Consider the following 17,216-nt stretch of genomic DNA (forward strand, 5'->3'; position numbering starts at 1 on the left):
TTGCTGAGTGCTCGCTCCGTTCCGGGGCTGGGAAAGCCCCTTTTATCAGAAGCCATTGCCATGGCAACCATGGAACTAGTTCTTCCTTTTGGCTTTGAGTGCTCCAGCCTCAGGCACCGTCTCCTTGTCCTGGGCTGAAGACGGACAGCTGGGTTTGCTTCACTTTCCTTCTCTCCCTTTCCCGCTCCTCCTCCCTCTCCCTCGGTCTCTCTTTGTTTCTCTCTCTTTCTCGTGTAACTCTTACTCTTGAGGAAGTCTAGAACTCACAAAGGGACACAATGAATCATCCAGCCACTATCAGAGGTCACTATCGGCTGTGTTGCCATCTACCTTCCTGGTCTTCTCTCCGCATTAAAGCGTGCTTATTTTCAAGACAAGTGCTACACAGATTAGAATGCTGATTATTTCTGATCTCACCATAATCCATAGAAATTTCAAATGCCATGAAATATTCTTCTGCAACATTTCGAGGCCTTACACGATTCCATCTCAGGGACGCGCCCTGGTGAGCCTGAGCCCCGGCTGGCCTCGAACGCGGCTTGCTTGATTATTCCCATTCTTCCTCTGCCCCACTGCAGAGCGTGGGAGCCCAAGGTTTGTTGTTCTGTTTTGTTTTGTTTTGTTTTTCATTCAACTCCCCATTTTGAGATAATTATGGATTCTTGTGCAGAATCTGAGACCGCTCCTATGCACCGCTTCCTCAGTGGCAATATGGAGACAGACCGTCGTGAACCGCACGGCAGCGGCTCCCTGGACACTTGCTCCAGCCAGCGGCCAGCCCTGCTCTGCACCTGGCAGACTTGGGCGGGCAGAGAAGGGGACCGAGACTGCTGGGGATGAGGAGGAAGCCCACCAGGAACCAGAGCGCACACACACACACGCACACACGCACGCACGCACGCACGCACACACACACACACACACACACACACACACCATGACTGGTTAGGAGGCTTCGCTTTCTTCTTTTCTTTTTTCTTTTTTTTTTTTTTCTGTTGGTTGTGGGATTTGAACTGTGGGCCTGGGTGCTATCCCTCAGCTCTTCAGCTCAAAGTGAGCACTCTACCACTTGAGCCACGGCGCCACTTCCAGTTTTCTGGTTGCTCATTGGAGGTAATAGTCTCACGGACTTTCCTGCCCAGGCTGGCTTTGAACTGTGATCCTCAGATCTCAGCCTCCTGAATAGCTAGGATGACAGGTGTGAGCCACCGGTGCCTGGCAGGAAGCTTCATTTTCTTTGGCTGTTCTAAGGAAGGGAGGGAGGAAGGAAGGAAGGAAGGAAGGAAGGAAGGAAGGAAGGAAGGAAGGAAGGAAGGAAGGAAGGAAGGAAGGAAGGAAAGAAGGAAGGGAGGAAGAGAGGGAGGGAGGGAGGGAGGGAGGGAGGGAGGAAGGGAACAAAGGAAGGAAGGGGGGCTGGGAAGGTGGCTCAGTGGTAGAGCGCTTGCCTTGCATGCCTGAGGCCCTGGGTTTGATTCCTCAGCACCACATAAGCAAAAAGAAAAAAGCCGGAAGTGGCGCTGTGGCTCAACTGGTAGAGCACTAGCCTTGAACTGAAGAGCTGAGGGACAGCGCCCAGGCCCAGAGTTCAGGCCCCACGACCGGACCCAAAAAAAAAGAAGGAAGGAAGGGAGGGAGGGAGGGAGGGAGGGAGGGAAGGGAGGGGGGGAGGCAGGCCAATGTGACAGCACTTAGGAGAAGGCTGGATACGGGAGGTTAGTGTGGACAAGTCTGGTATGTGCTGGTTAGTGTGGACCGTGGGCTGGCTTCCTGGGCTGGCCACTGTGCCTTGCCTTCCTTGGGATGCTCGGTCTCGCCGTGGGTCTGCATTCTCTCTGTGGTATAACCTCATCTTTGGACAGTGCCCAGCCTCTTCATGGCATCTGCCAAGTTTGAGGGCAGTACCGCAGCATGCTTTCATGTCCTGAGGGGGAAATAAAAAATAACTGCCTGAAAATAACTAAAACTGAAAGGCTAAATGGCATAACTCAAGTGGTAGAGCTGCTTCCTAGCTAGCAGGAGGGTCTGAATTCCAGTCCCAGGATTCAAGAAAAGAAGGATGAAAGGAGGGAGGGAGGGAGGGGAGAAAGAATCCTGGAGCTCCAATCATGCACAAGGTTGACATGAGACATGAAATTTGGTAAGGATTTAGTTTATATGCTTGCTTGTTGGGTTTTGTAAGGATTGTAAAACCCCAGAAGGCAAAATTGCTTTTGCTGATCCCTCATCTGCTCCGGATGTGCGGTGGGTGACGCGTCTGGGTTGGGAGGTCAGTGTTCCACACATCTCGGCCGTCCTCCCGCCAGGGAAGCCCGCGGGGCACGTCCTGTGCTGTGGTCTGCGGTGACAGATCACTGCCTCAGCCTGGAAACGTGGCTCAGCTCCATTCTCCTCGTTGCTTCTTCTCATCCCTTCACGGCTTCCTACCCCTGGAACTTCTACGAAAGGCAGCGTGAAAGCTCATTATTGCATCAGTAAAGGTTCTATGCCTCTAAATAATAAATACAAAGCTCTCGTTGCTGTTAAACATTTTTATCTTTGGCTTGTAGCCATGTATGACCACGTGACAAGTTAGGTTTATTTTTACTTATCCTGCCGATCGTGCTTCTTAAATCTGCAGCTAGATTCCCTGTTTTGGTTTTGAAATGTTTCAGCCATTACCTCCCAAACATGGTTCCTGCCCCTGCTCTCCCCGGGGACTTTTCTGGATGCTAACTTCACATGTGAGGGACCAATTACAATCTCAACAGTTGCTTTGACCTGGATATTTTCTTTTGGTCTGTCTTCCAAGTCATTAACTCTCTTCGTAGTTGCATTTAACCTACTGTAAGTCTATTTAAGGTCTTCATTTCAGTTATTTTTCAAATGCAGTTTTCTCATTCTATTTTTTTAATACTTTCTAGTTTTCTGGCAACATTTTCTGTCTTTCCTTTTAAATTCCCTGAACCTAGTAAGCTGCTGTTGATTTTTAAGTTTGCATGCAATTGTTCCGCTCACTTCTGGAACTGTTTCACGTCTGGTTTTTCCTTCGTCTCCGATCAGGTTTTTCTTGTGCATTCAGTTACTAAATACCGTGCACTGTGTGTGAGAAACCATGGATCACTTGGGGCCAGGTGGTTGCTGCTGCTACTCCTCCACGGACCAGCCAGATTCATTCTTTCAGGTCCCCTCCGCCCAAGTCACCTGCACTACAGATGCGTCTGTTTGGAGGACTTCTCTCCAGGCAGCTCTCATCCTTGGGCTGTGGCACTCCTCAATCCAACCCAAAAACCCTTCCTCTGAAGGTCTGGCTCCGGGTTTCTTACTGCTGCTCCGAGAATTTGTTGAAAGACCTATGCAGTTATTCCGTCTGGCCACAGCCAACCTCTTTTTTTTTTTGGTCCATCATGGGTCTTGAATTCGAGGCCTTGGCACTGTCCCTCAGTTCTTCAGCTCAAGGCCAGCTCTCTACCACTTGAGCCACAGCACCACTTCCGGTTTTCTGGTGGTTGATTGAAGATAAGAGTCTCACAGACTTTCCTGTCCTGGCTGGCTTTGAACCACAATCCTCAGATCTCAGCCTCCTGAGTGGCTAGGATGACAGGTGTGAGCCACCGGAGCCTGGCTACACAGCCAGTCTTATAATGGGCAAATGCCTTGAGAAAAAAGGGGACCTGGGTTCTGGATCCTTCTAGAGGGCCTGGGTTCTGGATCCTTCCAGAGGGCCTGGGTTCTGGATCTTTCCAGAGAACCTGGATACTGGATCCCTCCAGAGGGCCTGGGTTCTGGATACTTCCAGAGGACCTGGGTGCTGGATCCTTCCAGAGGCCTGGGTGCTGGATCTTTCCAGAGGGCCTGAGTTCTGGATCCTTCCAGAGGGACCTGGGTGCTGGACGCTGTTAGACAACCCTGGGTTCTGGCCCTCAAATTCATGAGATTTTGGAGTTCTCTCCAGCCTTTCATTAAATGATTTTTTTCCAGTCCAGTGTTTCTATTTTCCTCCAGAGTAGGTTGGTGAGAAACGGCATAGTCCATCTACCTTTGCTAACAGCAGAACTTCCTACATTTCTTTCAAAGGCATAGTACCTCTTGGGAAATTCTGTCGATAGTAAACTGAACCCTTTGCATGAAGGAACATAGATGTGTTGGAAGATGCTTTTTCCTAGGGCCCCAAAACACTCAAGCCACTCTTTTTTCCCTAGAAGATACTTAATAGAGATGTACTGAGTGAATGAACAAATGCCTCCCGGATGGTCCCCAGGTACAACACCTCCATCTGATTACAACCACGTCTCTGTAAATCCAGTGAATGAATTAGCTCCCTGCCATCTGCCCCCACCCCAGCCCAAACACCTGTGACTGCCTAGTCTGTTTTCTGTACATGTCTTTAAAACATCAACTTGACCACATCACCCCTGGTGAACGGACAGTACCGTTCTCTGTGGTCTCAGAACAAAATGCAGAGCCTCCCATGACCCTGCACAGAGCCATGCCCCTCTGCACAAAGTCCTCCTCCTCCCCTCCCAGCCTCTGTTTCTCTCTGTCTCCAGAGAAGCCCTTTCTGTTTCTCTGTAGCCCACCTTGTCAGCCCAGGCTCTGCATGCCGTCATGCATGCCTTTCAGCCCAAGCATGCATGTCTCTCATCCCTGGCTCTGCATGCCCAGTCATGCATGTCTCTTGGCCCTGGCCCTTCATGCCAGTCATGCATGTCTCTCATCCCTGGCTCTGCATGCCAGTCATGCATGCCTCTCAGCCCTGGCTCTGCATGCCCAGTCATGCATGCCTCTCGGCCCTGGCCCTGCATGCCCAGTCATGCATGTCTCTCAGCCCTGGCCCTGCATGCCCAGTCATGCATGCCTCTCGGCCCTGGCCCTGCATGCCCAGTCATGCATGTCTCTCAGCCCTGGCTCTGCATGCCTAGTCATGCATGCTTCTCGGCCCTGGCCCTGCATGCCCAGTCATGCATGTCTCTCGGCCCTGGCTCTGCATGCCCAGTCATACATGCTTTATTCTTTACAAAATGCTTGTCCCTGTTTTCAGTTGTGGACCTGTCTGTTTTGTCTTCCTCCCTAGTAGTGATGTGTATAAGCAGTGTTTTTGTCTGTACTTGTGCTCAGTCAACAAGTGTGCAGTGAATATCCTCATGCAGTGGAACACTATTCAGCCATTTAAAAAAAAGTATGAACTTCAAAAAAATTGACTCATGGGGCTGGGAAGGTGGCTCAGTGATAGAGTGCTTGCCTTGCATGCATGAAGCCCTGGGTTCGATTCCTCAGCACCACATAAGCAGAAAAACCCGGAAGTGGTGCTGTGGCTCAAGTGGTAGAGTGCTAGCCTTGAGCTGAAGAGCTGAGGGACAGCGCCCAGACCCAGAGTTCAGGCCCCATGACTGGACCCAAAAAAGAAAAAAAAAAAAGGAGTCAGCCAAAGAGGCTACACAATCTATGATCTCTGTGACGTGACATGGCCAGAAAGTCCACAGAGCCAAGAAGCGTGCTGCGGGGGAGCAGCGGGGAGTGACTGCCACAGACTTCTTCTGGGCAAGGAAAGGTCTGGGTGGAACCATGTGACTTGAGTTCACTAAGAACTCACCGTTAACCTTTGAAACGCAGCTTCACACATGTGGATTCTGTCTCAGTAAGAAATACGGGTTTGAGCATGAGCCGTGGTGGGAGAGGCCGCGGCCTGACAGCCAGCGGCCTGTCTTGGACTCGTCTGCTCTGCATATTCTGGTCTGCACCACAACAAGGCCCTGCTGCCCAAGAATCCTGGGGCGCAGGGCTAGGGTCTGTGCCACTCAGGACTCTGAGTTTTAAATGACAAAAAAAGGAAGTAAATGAGTATCTACAGGGCATATGGTAAGGAAAATATGTTAACTCTATATTAACCCAAGTCGGCCGGGGGACAGCTTCGCTGTGGCTTGTTCCAGGGGCTGAGTGGAGTTGGATCGTACCAGAGCTCCCCTCCGCGCTGCTTCCTCTGAGACAGCCCTGGCAAAACCCATGGTTCCTCAGCAAACATCTACCCGCTAATGCCACCATCCCTGGGACTCAGGGTCCAAAAGAGGCCGAGGACAACATCGGGATTACATCCTGGCTGCAGGCCCCACCTGTGACGCCAGGCTCTGGAACCCAGGATACACTTCCTGCTCCAGACCTCAGTCAGAGTGTGACCCGAGAGCAAGCTTGGGCTTAGGAGAACTCTTCCCATGGGGTGGGCATGAGGGGGGTGTGATTTGGAAGCACCCTGCAGCTGCCCGCCAGGCAGAGCCTCGTCCCATGTGGAGCTCACATTCACTGGGGTCTCTGCCCTGTTGCATGAGGGGCCACAGGCCCAGGCTGCCCGGGCTCCACGGAGCCCCTCTCCCCATGTCCCAGGCCCCGCACTGGAGTCACTCACTCTGTTCTAGGCACCTACGTGATGACCGTCACCGCCAACGACGCAGACGACGCCACCACAGCCAACGGAATGGTGCGCTATAGGATCGTGACCCAGACGCCACAGAGCCCGTCTCAGAACATGTTCACCATCAACAGCGAGACTGGGGACATCGTGACAGTCGCGGCCGGCCTGGATCGCGAGGTGAGGTGGGCTGTGGGCTATGAGGGCTGCATGAGGTGTGGGACCCAGGAGTGGAGGAAACTGGGGCACAGTCAGGAAGCTGGGGTTACCCCCGTGTGGACCCCTGTGTGGGCTGAAGGGAGAAAGACCCAGCAGAGCCCTCAGTACAGCTGTGTGGATGCACAGGGCCCCCAGTCCAGTTCTGTGGTGTGCGTGGTACCCTAGGGTTGAAAGGAGGAACAAGCCCCAGGGTTCATTTCTGGGGCCCAGCCATCCCAAAGCTCCAGGTCTCGGGTGGTTTGAACATCTTAGGACCCAACACTGAGAGCACTCATAATACAGTGGGCACTGGGGGCAGCACCACAAGCTGGGGTCAGGGCTGGAACAATGGCTCTTACACATGGGGTTCTGTGTCCAGACAGATAGGATGCCTCCGCTGTGAAAACAAGGACTCACTAGACAATTCTCTCTGGCCCTGTTCCAGAAAAAGGCACAGCATTTCTTACTGGCACCTAAAATGTCAGGGTGGTGCACTGGAGGGTGCATACACTGAAGGGCCTGTGCACTGGAGGGCATGCACTGGAGGGCCTGTGCACTGGGGTATGTGCACTGGAGGGCGTGCACTGGAGGACATGCACTGGAGGGCCTGTGCACTGGAGGACATGCAGTGGAGGGTGTGTGCACTGGAGGGTGTGCACTGGAGGACATGCACTGGAGGGCCTGTGCACTGGAGGGCCTGTGCACTGGAGGACATGCACTGGAGGGCCTTGCACTGGATGGCATGCAGTGGAGGGTGTGTGCACTGGAGGGTGTGCACTGGATGGTGTGCACTGGAGGGCCTGTGCACTGGAGGGCATGCACTGGAGGGCCTGTGCACTGGAGGGCATGCACTGGAGGGCCTTGCACTGGGGTATGTGCACTGGAGGGCGTGCACTGGAGGACATGCACTGGAGGGCCTGTGCACTGGAGGACATGCAGTGGAGGGTGTGTGCACTGGAGGGTGTGTGCACTGGAGGGTGTGCACTGGAGGGCCTGTGCACTGGAGTATGTGCACTGGAGGGTGTGCACTGGAGGACATGCACTGGAGGGCCTGTGCACTGGAGGGCGTGTGCACTGGAGGACATGCACTGGAGGGCCTTGCACTGGAGGGCATGCAGTGGAGGGGTGTGCACTGGAGGACATGCACTGGAGGATGTGTGCACTGGAGGATGTGTGCACTGGAGGGCGTGCACTGGAGGGCATGCAGTGGAGGCTGTGTGCACTGGAGGATGTGTGCACTGGAGGGTGTGTGCACTGGGGTATGTGCACTGGAGGACATGCACTGGAGGGCCTGTGCACTGGAGGACATGCACTGGAGGGCCTGTGCACTGGACAGCATGCAGTGGAGGGTGTGTGCACTGGAGGGTGTGTGCACTGTGGTATGTGCACTGGAGGGCCTGTGCACTGGAGTGTGTGCACTGGAGGGCGTGTGCACTGGAGGACATGCACTGGAGGGCCTTGCACTAGAGGGCATGCAGTGGAGGGTGTGTGCACTGGAGGACGTGTGCACTGGAGGACATGCAGTGGAGGGTGTGTGCACTGGAGGGCATGCACTGGAGGGCCTGTGCACTGGAGGATGTGTGCACTGGAGGGTCTGTGCACTGGAGGGCATGCACTGGAGGGCCTGTGCACTGGAGGGTGTGCACTGGAGGGCCTATGCACTGGAGGGTGTGCACTGGAGGGCCTGTGCACTGGAGGGTGCATGCACTGGAGGGTGTGCACTGGAGGGCCTGTGCACTGGAGGGCCTTGCACTGGAGGGTGTGCACTGGAGGGCATGCACTGGAAGACTGTGCACTGGAGGGCCTGTGCACTAGAGAGTGTGCACTGGAGGGCCTGTGCACTGGAGGGTGCATGCACTGGAGGGTGTGCACTGGAGGTCCTTGCACTGGAGGGCATGCAGTGGAGGGTGTGTGCACTGGGGTATGTGCACTGGAGGACGTGCACTGGAGGGCCTGTGCACTGAAGGGTGCGTGCACTGGAGGACGTGCACTGGAGGGCCTGCGCACTGGAGGGCTCGTGCATTGGAGGGCATGCAGTGGAGGGTGTGTGCACTGGAGGGCCTTGCACTGGAGGGCATGCACTGGAGGGTGTGTGCACTGGGGTATGTGCACTGGAGGATGTGCACTGGAGGGCCTGTGCACTGGAGGACGTGCACTGGAGGATGTGTGCACTGGAGGGTACTGCACTGGGGGGAGCGTGCACTGGAGGGAGTGTGCACTGGGGGGCCCATGCACTGGAGGGCCTTGCACTGTAGGGTGTGTGCACTGAAGGGCCTTGCACTGGAGGGTGCGTGCACTGGAGGGTGTGTGCACTGGAGGACCTTGCACTGGAGGGTGTGCACTGGAGGGAGTTGCACCAGAGGAGGTGTGCACTGGGGAGCACATCAACAGCAGCTTTGCAGCTGTGTGACTTGATGGGAAGGCTGCCCTCACCAGCTGTGAGACACACACACCTCAGATGTCAGAAGAATCTGATCCTCCAGCCACAACTCCCTTCGTCTGAGAGGTTGGAGTGGCAAGCTGTCCCAGAGACGCCAACCATCAGAAAGAAGCATTGAGTAGCAGTCAGGGCGTGGCGAGCAGCTTGTGCTGCACAATCTAAAATCTTACCTCGTGAGTTACAGAGGCACATACCTGTCATCCCAGCTGCCTGGGAGGCCGAGGCAGGGGTTGGAGGGCATCAGAGAGAAGTTAGCAAGGCCCAGTCTCAAAAACAAAATACAAATACAAGAGCTGGGACATAGCTCCCTTGAAAGGTGGCTTGTCTAGGATGGGTTAGGCCTGGGGTTTATTCCCCAGTACTATTTTTTTCAGTCTGGGTGCAGTGCCTCATATCTACAATCCTAGCTACTTGAGAAAGAGATAAGGAGGATCTCAGAGTGAGGCTAGCACCAAGCAGCCCTCCCTCCATATCTCAACTCACAGCTGAGATGGTGGACACACCTGTCCTCCCAGCTGTAGCAGAGGTCTACATAGGAGTGATCGTGGCCCAAGCCGGCCCAGACAAAAAGCAAGATTCTATCTCAGACATAACCAGGGCAAAAGGAACTGGAAGCTTGACTCAACTGGTAAGAGTTCCTACGTAGCAAGTGCAGGCTCTGAGATGGAGCCCCAGCACCACTGAAGCTGTAGGGTAGGTAGGCTGGCACTCTTGAGCTCAGAGCTGCCAGGATCTTGTACCTTTGTCTCGTGCCAGGAAGATCCATAAAGGCCCTGTCACCACACATGCACACTCACACTCACACACACACACACCTGTGCACACACACACATACACTGCCCGCTGGGGATGGCAGGGACCAGGCGGGGCCGCCAGCCCAGGCAGTGGGCAGCCTGTGACAGAGTGTGGCTTCAACTGAATGACGTACACAGGTGAGGCTAGCTCAGGACCCCACGGGTAGTGTGGGCGCAGAGATGGGAGCCCCCAGCGGCAGCCTGTCCCCCTCGGCCTCATGTCCGTTCACCTCTCTCAGCCGGTAAGCGTGAGAGACAGAGGCAAGCCTGTCCTGTGCGGGACATGGAGAGCGCGGGCTGTTCTGAAATGCAGGACATGGAGAGGGCGGGCTGTTCTGAAATGCAGGACATGGAGAGGGCGGGCTGTTCTGAAATGCAGGACATGGAGAGTGCGGGCTGTTCTGGAATGAGGGACATGGAGAGGGCGGGCTGTTCTGAAATGCAGGACATGGAGAGCGCGGGCTGTTCTGAAATGCAGGACATGGAGAGGGCGGGCTGTTCTGGAATGAGGGACATGGAGAGGGCGGGCTGTTCTGGAATGAGGGACATGGAGAGGGCGGGCTGTTCTGGAATGCAGGACATGGAGAGGGTGGGCTGTTCTGGAATGCAGGACATGGAGAGGGCGGGCTGGAATGAGGGACATGGAGAGGGCGGGCTGTTCTGGAATGAGGGACATGGAGAGGGCGGGCTGTTCTGGAATGCGGGACATGGAGAGGGCGAGCTGTTCTGGAATGAGGGACATGGAGAGGGCGGGCTGTTCTGGAATGTGGGACCTGGAGGACGGGCTGTTCTGGAATGCGGGACATGGAGAGGGCGGGCTGTTCTGGAATGAGGAACATGGAGAGGGCGGGCTGTTCTGGAAAGCTGTTCCGGCAGGGTGGCAGAGCGTGGACCCACACTGCAGCTGCAGCCATGCTTGGTCTCCGGCGCGGATGCTATCTGGCAGAGAGCAGAGGTCGCAGCCTGAAGCTAGAGGCACGCTCCAAGGATGGCTGCAGACCATGAGTCCTGGGGAAGGACTGGGGTACCAGGCCCCCCGAGTGCTCACAGCTCACGGGAGCAGACGCTCATCTCAGACGTGAGGGGTCATGTGCAGCACTGCATCGGCTCTAGACAGCCTCCTGCAATGTAGCAAAGACCTCAGCCTCTGGGGAGCCCCCGGACCCCGCAGTGTCCATGCGAGAGTCCACCCTGTGTGCAGCTGAACCTCAGAGCCCCACTCCAGCACCAAGGTCAGCACAGCCTAACGAGAAGCTAGCCTATGTCCAGGTGGAGGCCCAGGGGTGAGGTGACCGCCAGGGCCACAGCCACAGGAAACAGGAAACACTGCATTTAATTTTTCCAAAGACCACACACACACACACACACACACACATTAGTGGATTCCGGTGGACTAGGGATACATGTTGAAAGCCCAGAGCCAGCCGGCAGTGGGGAAGCAGCTCTGAGCTCCAGTGGAACCAGAGACCATCAACTCCTGGGCTTCCCAGGCTGGGCCCACGGCTGGGAGGCCCTTGGCCTTGGGCTGGTGCTGGCGCGGTTGTACCAGAGCCATGAGAAGGGTTCACCCCCACCTCCCAAGACTCATATTCCCCCCTCCAACCCTGGCTCCCGCCCCAGCCCCCGTGGGCTTGTCATGGGCCTGGCTGCCAGGCCACATGCCCAGGCTGGGGATTAACAGAGGAGCTGGCCAGCACTCCCCCTCCCAGCCACAGACCACCCTGCCCCAACCCCAGCCACAGGCCACCCTGCCCCCCCAGCCACAGACTGCCCTGAACCCCCCAGCCACAGACCGCCCTGAACTCCTCCTAGCCACAGACCACCCTGCCCCCCCCAGCCACAGGCCGCCCTGAACCCCCCAGCCACAGACCACCCTGAACCCCTCCTAGCCACAGACCGCCCTGCCCCCCCCAGCCACAGACTGCCCTGCCCCCCTGCCACAGACCACCCTGAACCCCACAACCACGGACCGCCCTGCCCCCCCCAGCCACAAACAGCCCTGAACCCCCCCAGCCACAGGCTGCCCTGCCCCCCCGCCACAGACCACCCTGAACCCCACAGCCACAGGCCGCCCAGACCCCCCCCCACAGGCCGCCCTGAACCCCCATCAGGGCCAGCAGCTCCTGCTGCTTGCTGTGTGTCCTGCCGCTGTCCGCTCTCTGTCACACCGCCTGAGCATCGCCTGCGAAATGTTCCAAATAAAAACACTCGTTTAAAAGCCATTAGAGGTGTGGTTCCCAGACAGAGATGAATGAAGACCGAGGGTATTAGACGTCCTCACACGGCACCAGGGTGACAGCAGCTGAAGCTGCATGCGCAGGCCCGGCTCAGGACACAGGCCCAGAGGGAGCCCCATGGCAGCCCTGCACACCCTGCAGCCCTGCACACCCTGCAGCCCTGCACACCCTGCAGCCCTGCACACCCTGCAGACCTTCCACCCTGCAGTCCTGCAAACCCTGCAGCCCTGCACACCCTGCAGACCTTCCACCCTGCAGACTTTCCACCCTGCAGCCCTGCACACCCTGCAGACCTTCCACCCTGCAGCCCTGCACACCCTGCAGCCCTTTCACCCTGCAGACTTTCCACCCTGCAGCCCTGCACACCCTGCAGACCTTCCACCCTGTAGTCCTGCACACCCTGCAGCCCTACACACCCTGCAGCCCTGCACACCCTGCAGCCCTGCACACCCTGCAGACCTTCCACCCTGCAGTCCTGCAAACCCTGCAGCCCTGCACACCCTGCAGACCTTCCACCCTGCAGACTTTCCACCCTGCAGCCCTGCACACCCTGCAGACCTTCCACCCTGCAGCCCTGCACACCCTGCAGCCCTTTCACCCTGCAGACTTTCCACCCTGCAGCCCTGCACACCCTGCAGCCCTGCACACCCTGCAGCCCTTCCACCCTGCAGCCCTTCCACCCTGCAGTCCTGCACACCCTGCAGACCTTCCACCCTGCAGCCCTTCCACCCTGCAGACCTTCCACCCTGCAGACCTTCCACCCTGTAGTCCTGCACACCCTGCAGCCCTACACACCCTGCAGCCCTGCACACCCTGCAGACCTTCCACCCTGCAGTCCTGCAAACCCTGCAGCCCTGCACACCCTGCAGACCTTCCACCCTGCAGACCTTCCACCCTGCAGTCCTGCAAACCCTGCAGCCCTGCACACCCTGCAGCACTTCCACCCTGCAGCCCTTCCACCCTGCAGCCCTGCACACCCTGCAGCCCTGCACACCCTGCAGCCCTTCCACCCTGCAGCCCTTCCACCCTGCAGCCCTGCACACCCTGCAGACCTTCCACCCTGCAGACTTTCCACCCTGCAGCCCTACACACCCTGCAGCCCTGCACACCCTGTAGCCCTTCCACCCTGCAGCCCTTCCACCCTGCAGCCCTGCACACCCTGCAGACCTTCCACCCTGCAGACTTTCCACCCTGCAGCCCTGCACACCCTGCAGCCCTGCACACCCTGCAGCCCTGCACACCCTGCAGCCCTGCACACCCTGCAGACCTTCCATCCTGCAGCCCTTCCACCCTGCAGCCCTTCCACCCTGCAGCCCTTCCACCCTGCAGCCCTGCACACCCTGCAGCCCTTCCACCCTGTAGCCCTGCACACCCTGCAGCCCTTCCACCCTGCAGCCCTTCCACCCTGCAGCCCTTCCACCCTGCAGCCCTGCACACCCTGCAGCCCTTCTACCCTGCAGCCCTTCCACCCTGCAGCCCTTCCACCCTGCAGCCCTGCACACCCTGCAGCCCTGCACACCCTGTAGCCCTTCCACCCTGCAGCCCTTCCACCCTGCAGCCCTGCACACCCTGCAGACCTTCCACCCTGCAGACTTTCCACCCTGCAGCCCTGCACACCCTGCAGCCCTGCACACCCTGCAGCCCTGCACACCCTGCAGCCCTTCCATCCTGCAGCCCTTCCACCCTGCAGCCCTTCCACCCTGCAGCCCTTCCACCCTGCAGCCCTGCACACCCTGCAGCCCTGCACACCCTGCAGCCCTTCCACCCTGCAGACTTTCCACCCTGCAGCCCTGCACACCCTGCAGCCCTTCCACCCTGCAGCCCTTCCACCCTGCAGCCCTGCACACCCTGCAGACCTTCCACCCTGCAGCCCTTCCACCCTGCAGACCTTCCACCCTGCAGACCTTCCACCCTGTAGTCCTGCACACCCTGCAGCCCTACACACCCTGCAGCCCTGCACACCCTGCAGACCTTCCACCCTGCAGTCCTGCAAACCCTGCAGCCCTGCACACCCTGCAGACCTTCCACCCTGCAGACCTTCCACCCTGCAGTCCTGCAAACCCTGCAGCCCTGTACACCCTGCAGCCCTTCCACCCTGCAGCCCTTCCACCCTGCAGCCCTGCACACCCTGCAGCCCTGCACACCCTGCAGCCCTTCCACCCTGCAGCCCTTCCACCCTGCAGCCCTGCACACCTGCAGACCTTCCACCCTGCAGACTTTCCACCCTGCAGCCCTACACACCCTGCAGCCCTGCACACCCTGTAGCCCTTCCACCCTGCAGCCCTTCCACCCTGCAGCCCTGCACACCCTGCAGACCTTCCACCCTGCAGACTTTCCACCCTGCAGCCCTGCACACCCTGCAGCCCTGCACACCCTGCAGCCCTGCACACCCTGCAGCCCTTCCATCCTGCAGCCCTTCCACCCTGCAGCCCTTCCACCCTGCAGCCCTTCCACCCTGCAGCCCTTCCACCCTGCAGCCCTGCACACCCTGCAGCCCTTCCACCCTGTAGCCCTGCACACCCTGCAGCCCTTCCACCCTGCAGCCCTTCCACCCTGCAGCCCTTCCACCCTGCAGCCCTGCACACTCTGCAGCCCTTCTACCCTGCAGCCCTTCCACCCTACAGCCCTTCCACCCTGCAGCCCTGCACACCCTGCAGCCCTGCACACCCTGTAGCCCTTCCACCCTGCAGCCCTTCCACCCTGCAGCCCTGCACACCCTGCAGACCTTCCACCCTGCAGACTTTCCACCCTGCAGCCCTGCACACCCTGCAGCCCTGCACACCCTGCAGCCCTGCACACCCTGCAGCCCTTCCATCCTGCAGCCCTTCCACCCTGCAGCCCTTCCACCCTGCAGCCCTTCCACCCTGCAGCCCTGCACACCCTGCAGCCCTGCACACCCTGCAGCCCTTCCACCCTGCAGACTTTCCACCCTGCAGCCCTGCACACCCTGCAGCCCTTCCACCATGCAGCCCTGCACACCCTGCAGCCCTGCACACCCTGCAGCCCTGCACACCCTGCAGCCCTGCACACCCTGCAGACCTTCCACCCTGCAGCCCTTCCACCCTGCAGACCTTCCACCCTGCAGCCCTGCACACCCTGCAGCCCTGCACACCCTCCACCCTCCTCCTGCAAGTGGGCTCCTGCAGTGGAGCCTCAGTTTGTGCGTGGGGCTGGGCTTTCCTTTAAGACCCTGTGAGTTTCTGGCGCCCGTTATGTGACCTGATGAGTTTCTCAGGTGCACCATGTGACCCTGTGAGTTTCTGGGGTGCATCATGTGACCCGATGAGTTTCTGGGGCACATCATGTGACCGGATGAGTTTCTGGGGCACATCATGTGACTGGATGAGTTTCCTGGGTACGTCGTGTGACCCAATGAGTTTCTGGGGTGGGTCATGTGACCTGATGAGTTTCTGGGGTGCGTCATGTGACCCAATGAGTTTCTGGAGCGCATCATGTGACCCAATGAGTTTCTCGGGTCTGTCGTGTGACCCGATGTTTCTGAGGTGCATCATGTGACCCTGTGAGTTTCTGGGGCACATCATGTGAACCTGTGAGTTTCTGGAGTGCATCATGTGACCCTGTGAGTTTCTGGGGTGCATCGTGTGACCCTGTGATTTTCTGGGGCGCGCCGTGTGACCCTGTGAGTTTCTGGGGCACATCGTGTGACTCTGTGAGTTTCTGGGTATATCATGTGACCCTGTGAGTTTCTGGGGCGCATCATGTGACTGTGAGTTTCTGGGGTGCATCGTGTGACCCTGTGATTTTCTGGGGCGCGTCGTGTGACCCTGTGAGTTTCTAGGGCACATCGTGAGACCCTGTGAGTTTCTGGAGCGCATCATGTGACCCTGTGAGTTTCTGGGTACATTGTGTGACCCTGTGAGTTTCTAGGGCACATCGTGAGACCCTGTGAGTTTCTGGAGCGCATCATGTGACCCTGTGAGTTTCTGGGTACATTGTGTGACCCTGTGAGTTTCTAGGACACATCGTGTGACCCTGTGAGTTTCTGGAGCGCATCATGTGACCCTGTGAGTTTCTGGGCACGTCGTGTGACCCTGTGAGTTTCTGGGCGCGTCGTGTGACCCTGTGAGTTTCTGGGTATATCGTGTGACCCTGTGAGTTTCTGGGCAAATCGTGCGACCCTGTGAGTTTCTGGGTACATCGTGTGACCCTGTGAGTTTCTGGGGCGCGTCATGTGACCCTGTGAGTTTCTGGGCGCATCATGTGACCCTGTGAGTTTCTGGGTACATCGTGTAACCCTGTGAGTTTCTGGGCGCATCATGTGACCCTGTGAGTTTCTGGGGCACGTCATGTGACCCTGTGAGTTTCTGGGCACGTCGTGTGACCCTGTGGTTTTCTGGGGCGAGTCGTGTGACCCTGTGAGTTTCTGGGTACATCGTGTGACCCTGTGAGTTTCTGGGCACATCATGTGACCCTGTGAGTTTCTGGGTACATCGTGTGACCCTGTGAGTTTCTGGGCACATCGTGTGACCATGTGAGTTTTTAGGGCGCGTCATGTGACCCTGTGAGTTTCTGGGCACGTCATGTGACCTTGTGAGTTTCTGGAGCGCATCATGTGACCCTGTGAGTTTCTGGGGCGCGTCATGTGACCCGATGAGTGTCCGGATGTCTTGTGTGACCCAGTGGTGCTGTCAGGACCCCTGGTCTTGCAGAGTAAGAGTCCTGTCCTGTGGGCCCTGCCGGGCACAGGCCTGAGAAGAGGAGGGTGCAGTGGGTGGGGACAAATCCCTTCTGTGGAAGCCCCTCTCGGGCCCAGGAGGGATTCATGTCCGGGTGTCCTACTCCCAAACGGTGGCTGTGAGTGTCTGTTCCCAGCCCTGCCACCTTCCTGTCCCCACAAATCCTTCAAACAAAACCCCGGACACCAGAGCTGGAGCTGCTCCCTCCGGGGCCTGCAGCCCCAGGCCGGCTCCCTTTGGGGACTGGAGGTGCTGCTGGGGCCAGGGACACATTGGTCTCTTGTCACCATCGTGAGTAGTGCCTCTCCCCTCCACCCCCCCGGGGAGAAGCCAACCCTGAGCTCACAGCCTCCGCACTGTCACCCAGCCCGGGTCAGCTCCACCGAGGCAGGTGACCCATCCACCTCCTCACCTCACCCCTCCTCCCCCGCCTCTCCCTCCATCCCCTCCTGCTCCCCTCCTCTCTGCCCC

General features: G+C 57.9%; 1 protein-coding gene across 2 annotated transcripts in view; it reads left to right on the forward strand.

Moving 5' to 3' along the window:
• Cdh4 (cadherin 4) overlaps positions 1–17,216 on the forward strand; it is a 423,338-nt gene that overhangs the window by 378,681 nt on the left and 27,441 nt on the right. For both annotated transcript variants that reach the window (XM_042699525.1, XM_042699524.1), the window contains one exon: positions 6,387–6,559. In XM_042699525.1, coding sequence (XP_042555459.1) covers positions 6,387–6,559 — 173 coding nt within the window. The remainder of the gene's footprint in view (positions 1–6,386; positions 6,560–17,216) is intronic.

This window comes from Dipodomys spectabilis, unplaced genomic scaffold, assembly GCF_019054845.1.
Source record: "Dipodomys spectabilis isolate Male_0828 unplaced genomic scaffold, ASM1905484v1 ptg000257l, whole genome shotgun sequence".
NCBI lineage: Eukaryota > Metazoa > Chordata > Mammalia > Rodentia > Heteromyidae > Dipodomys > Dipodomys spectabilis.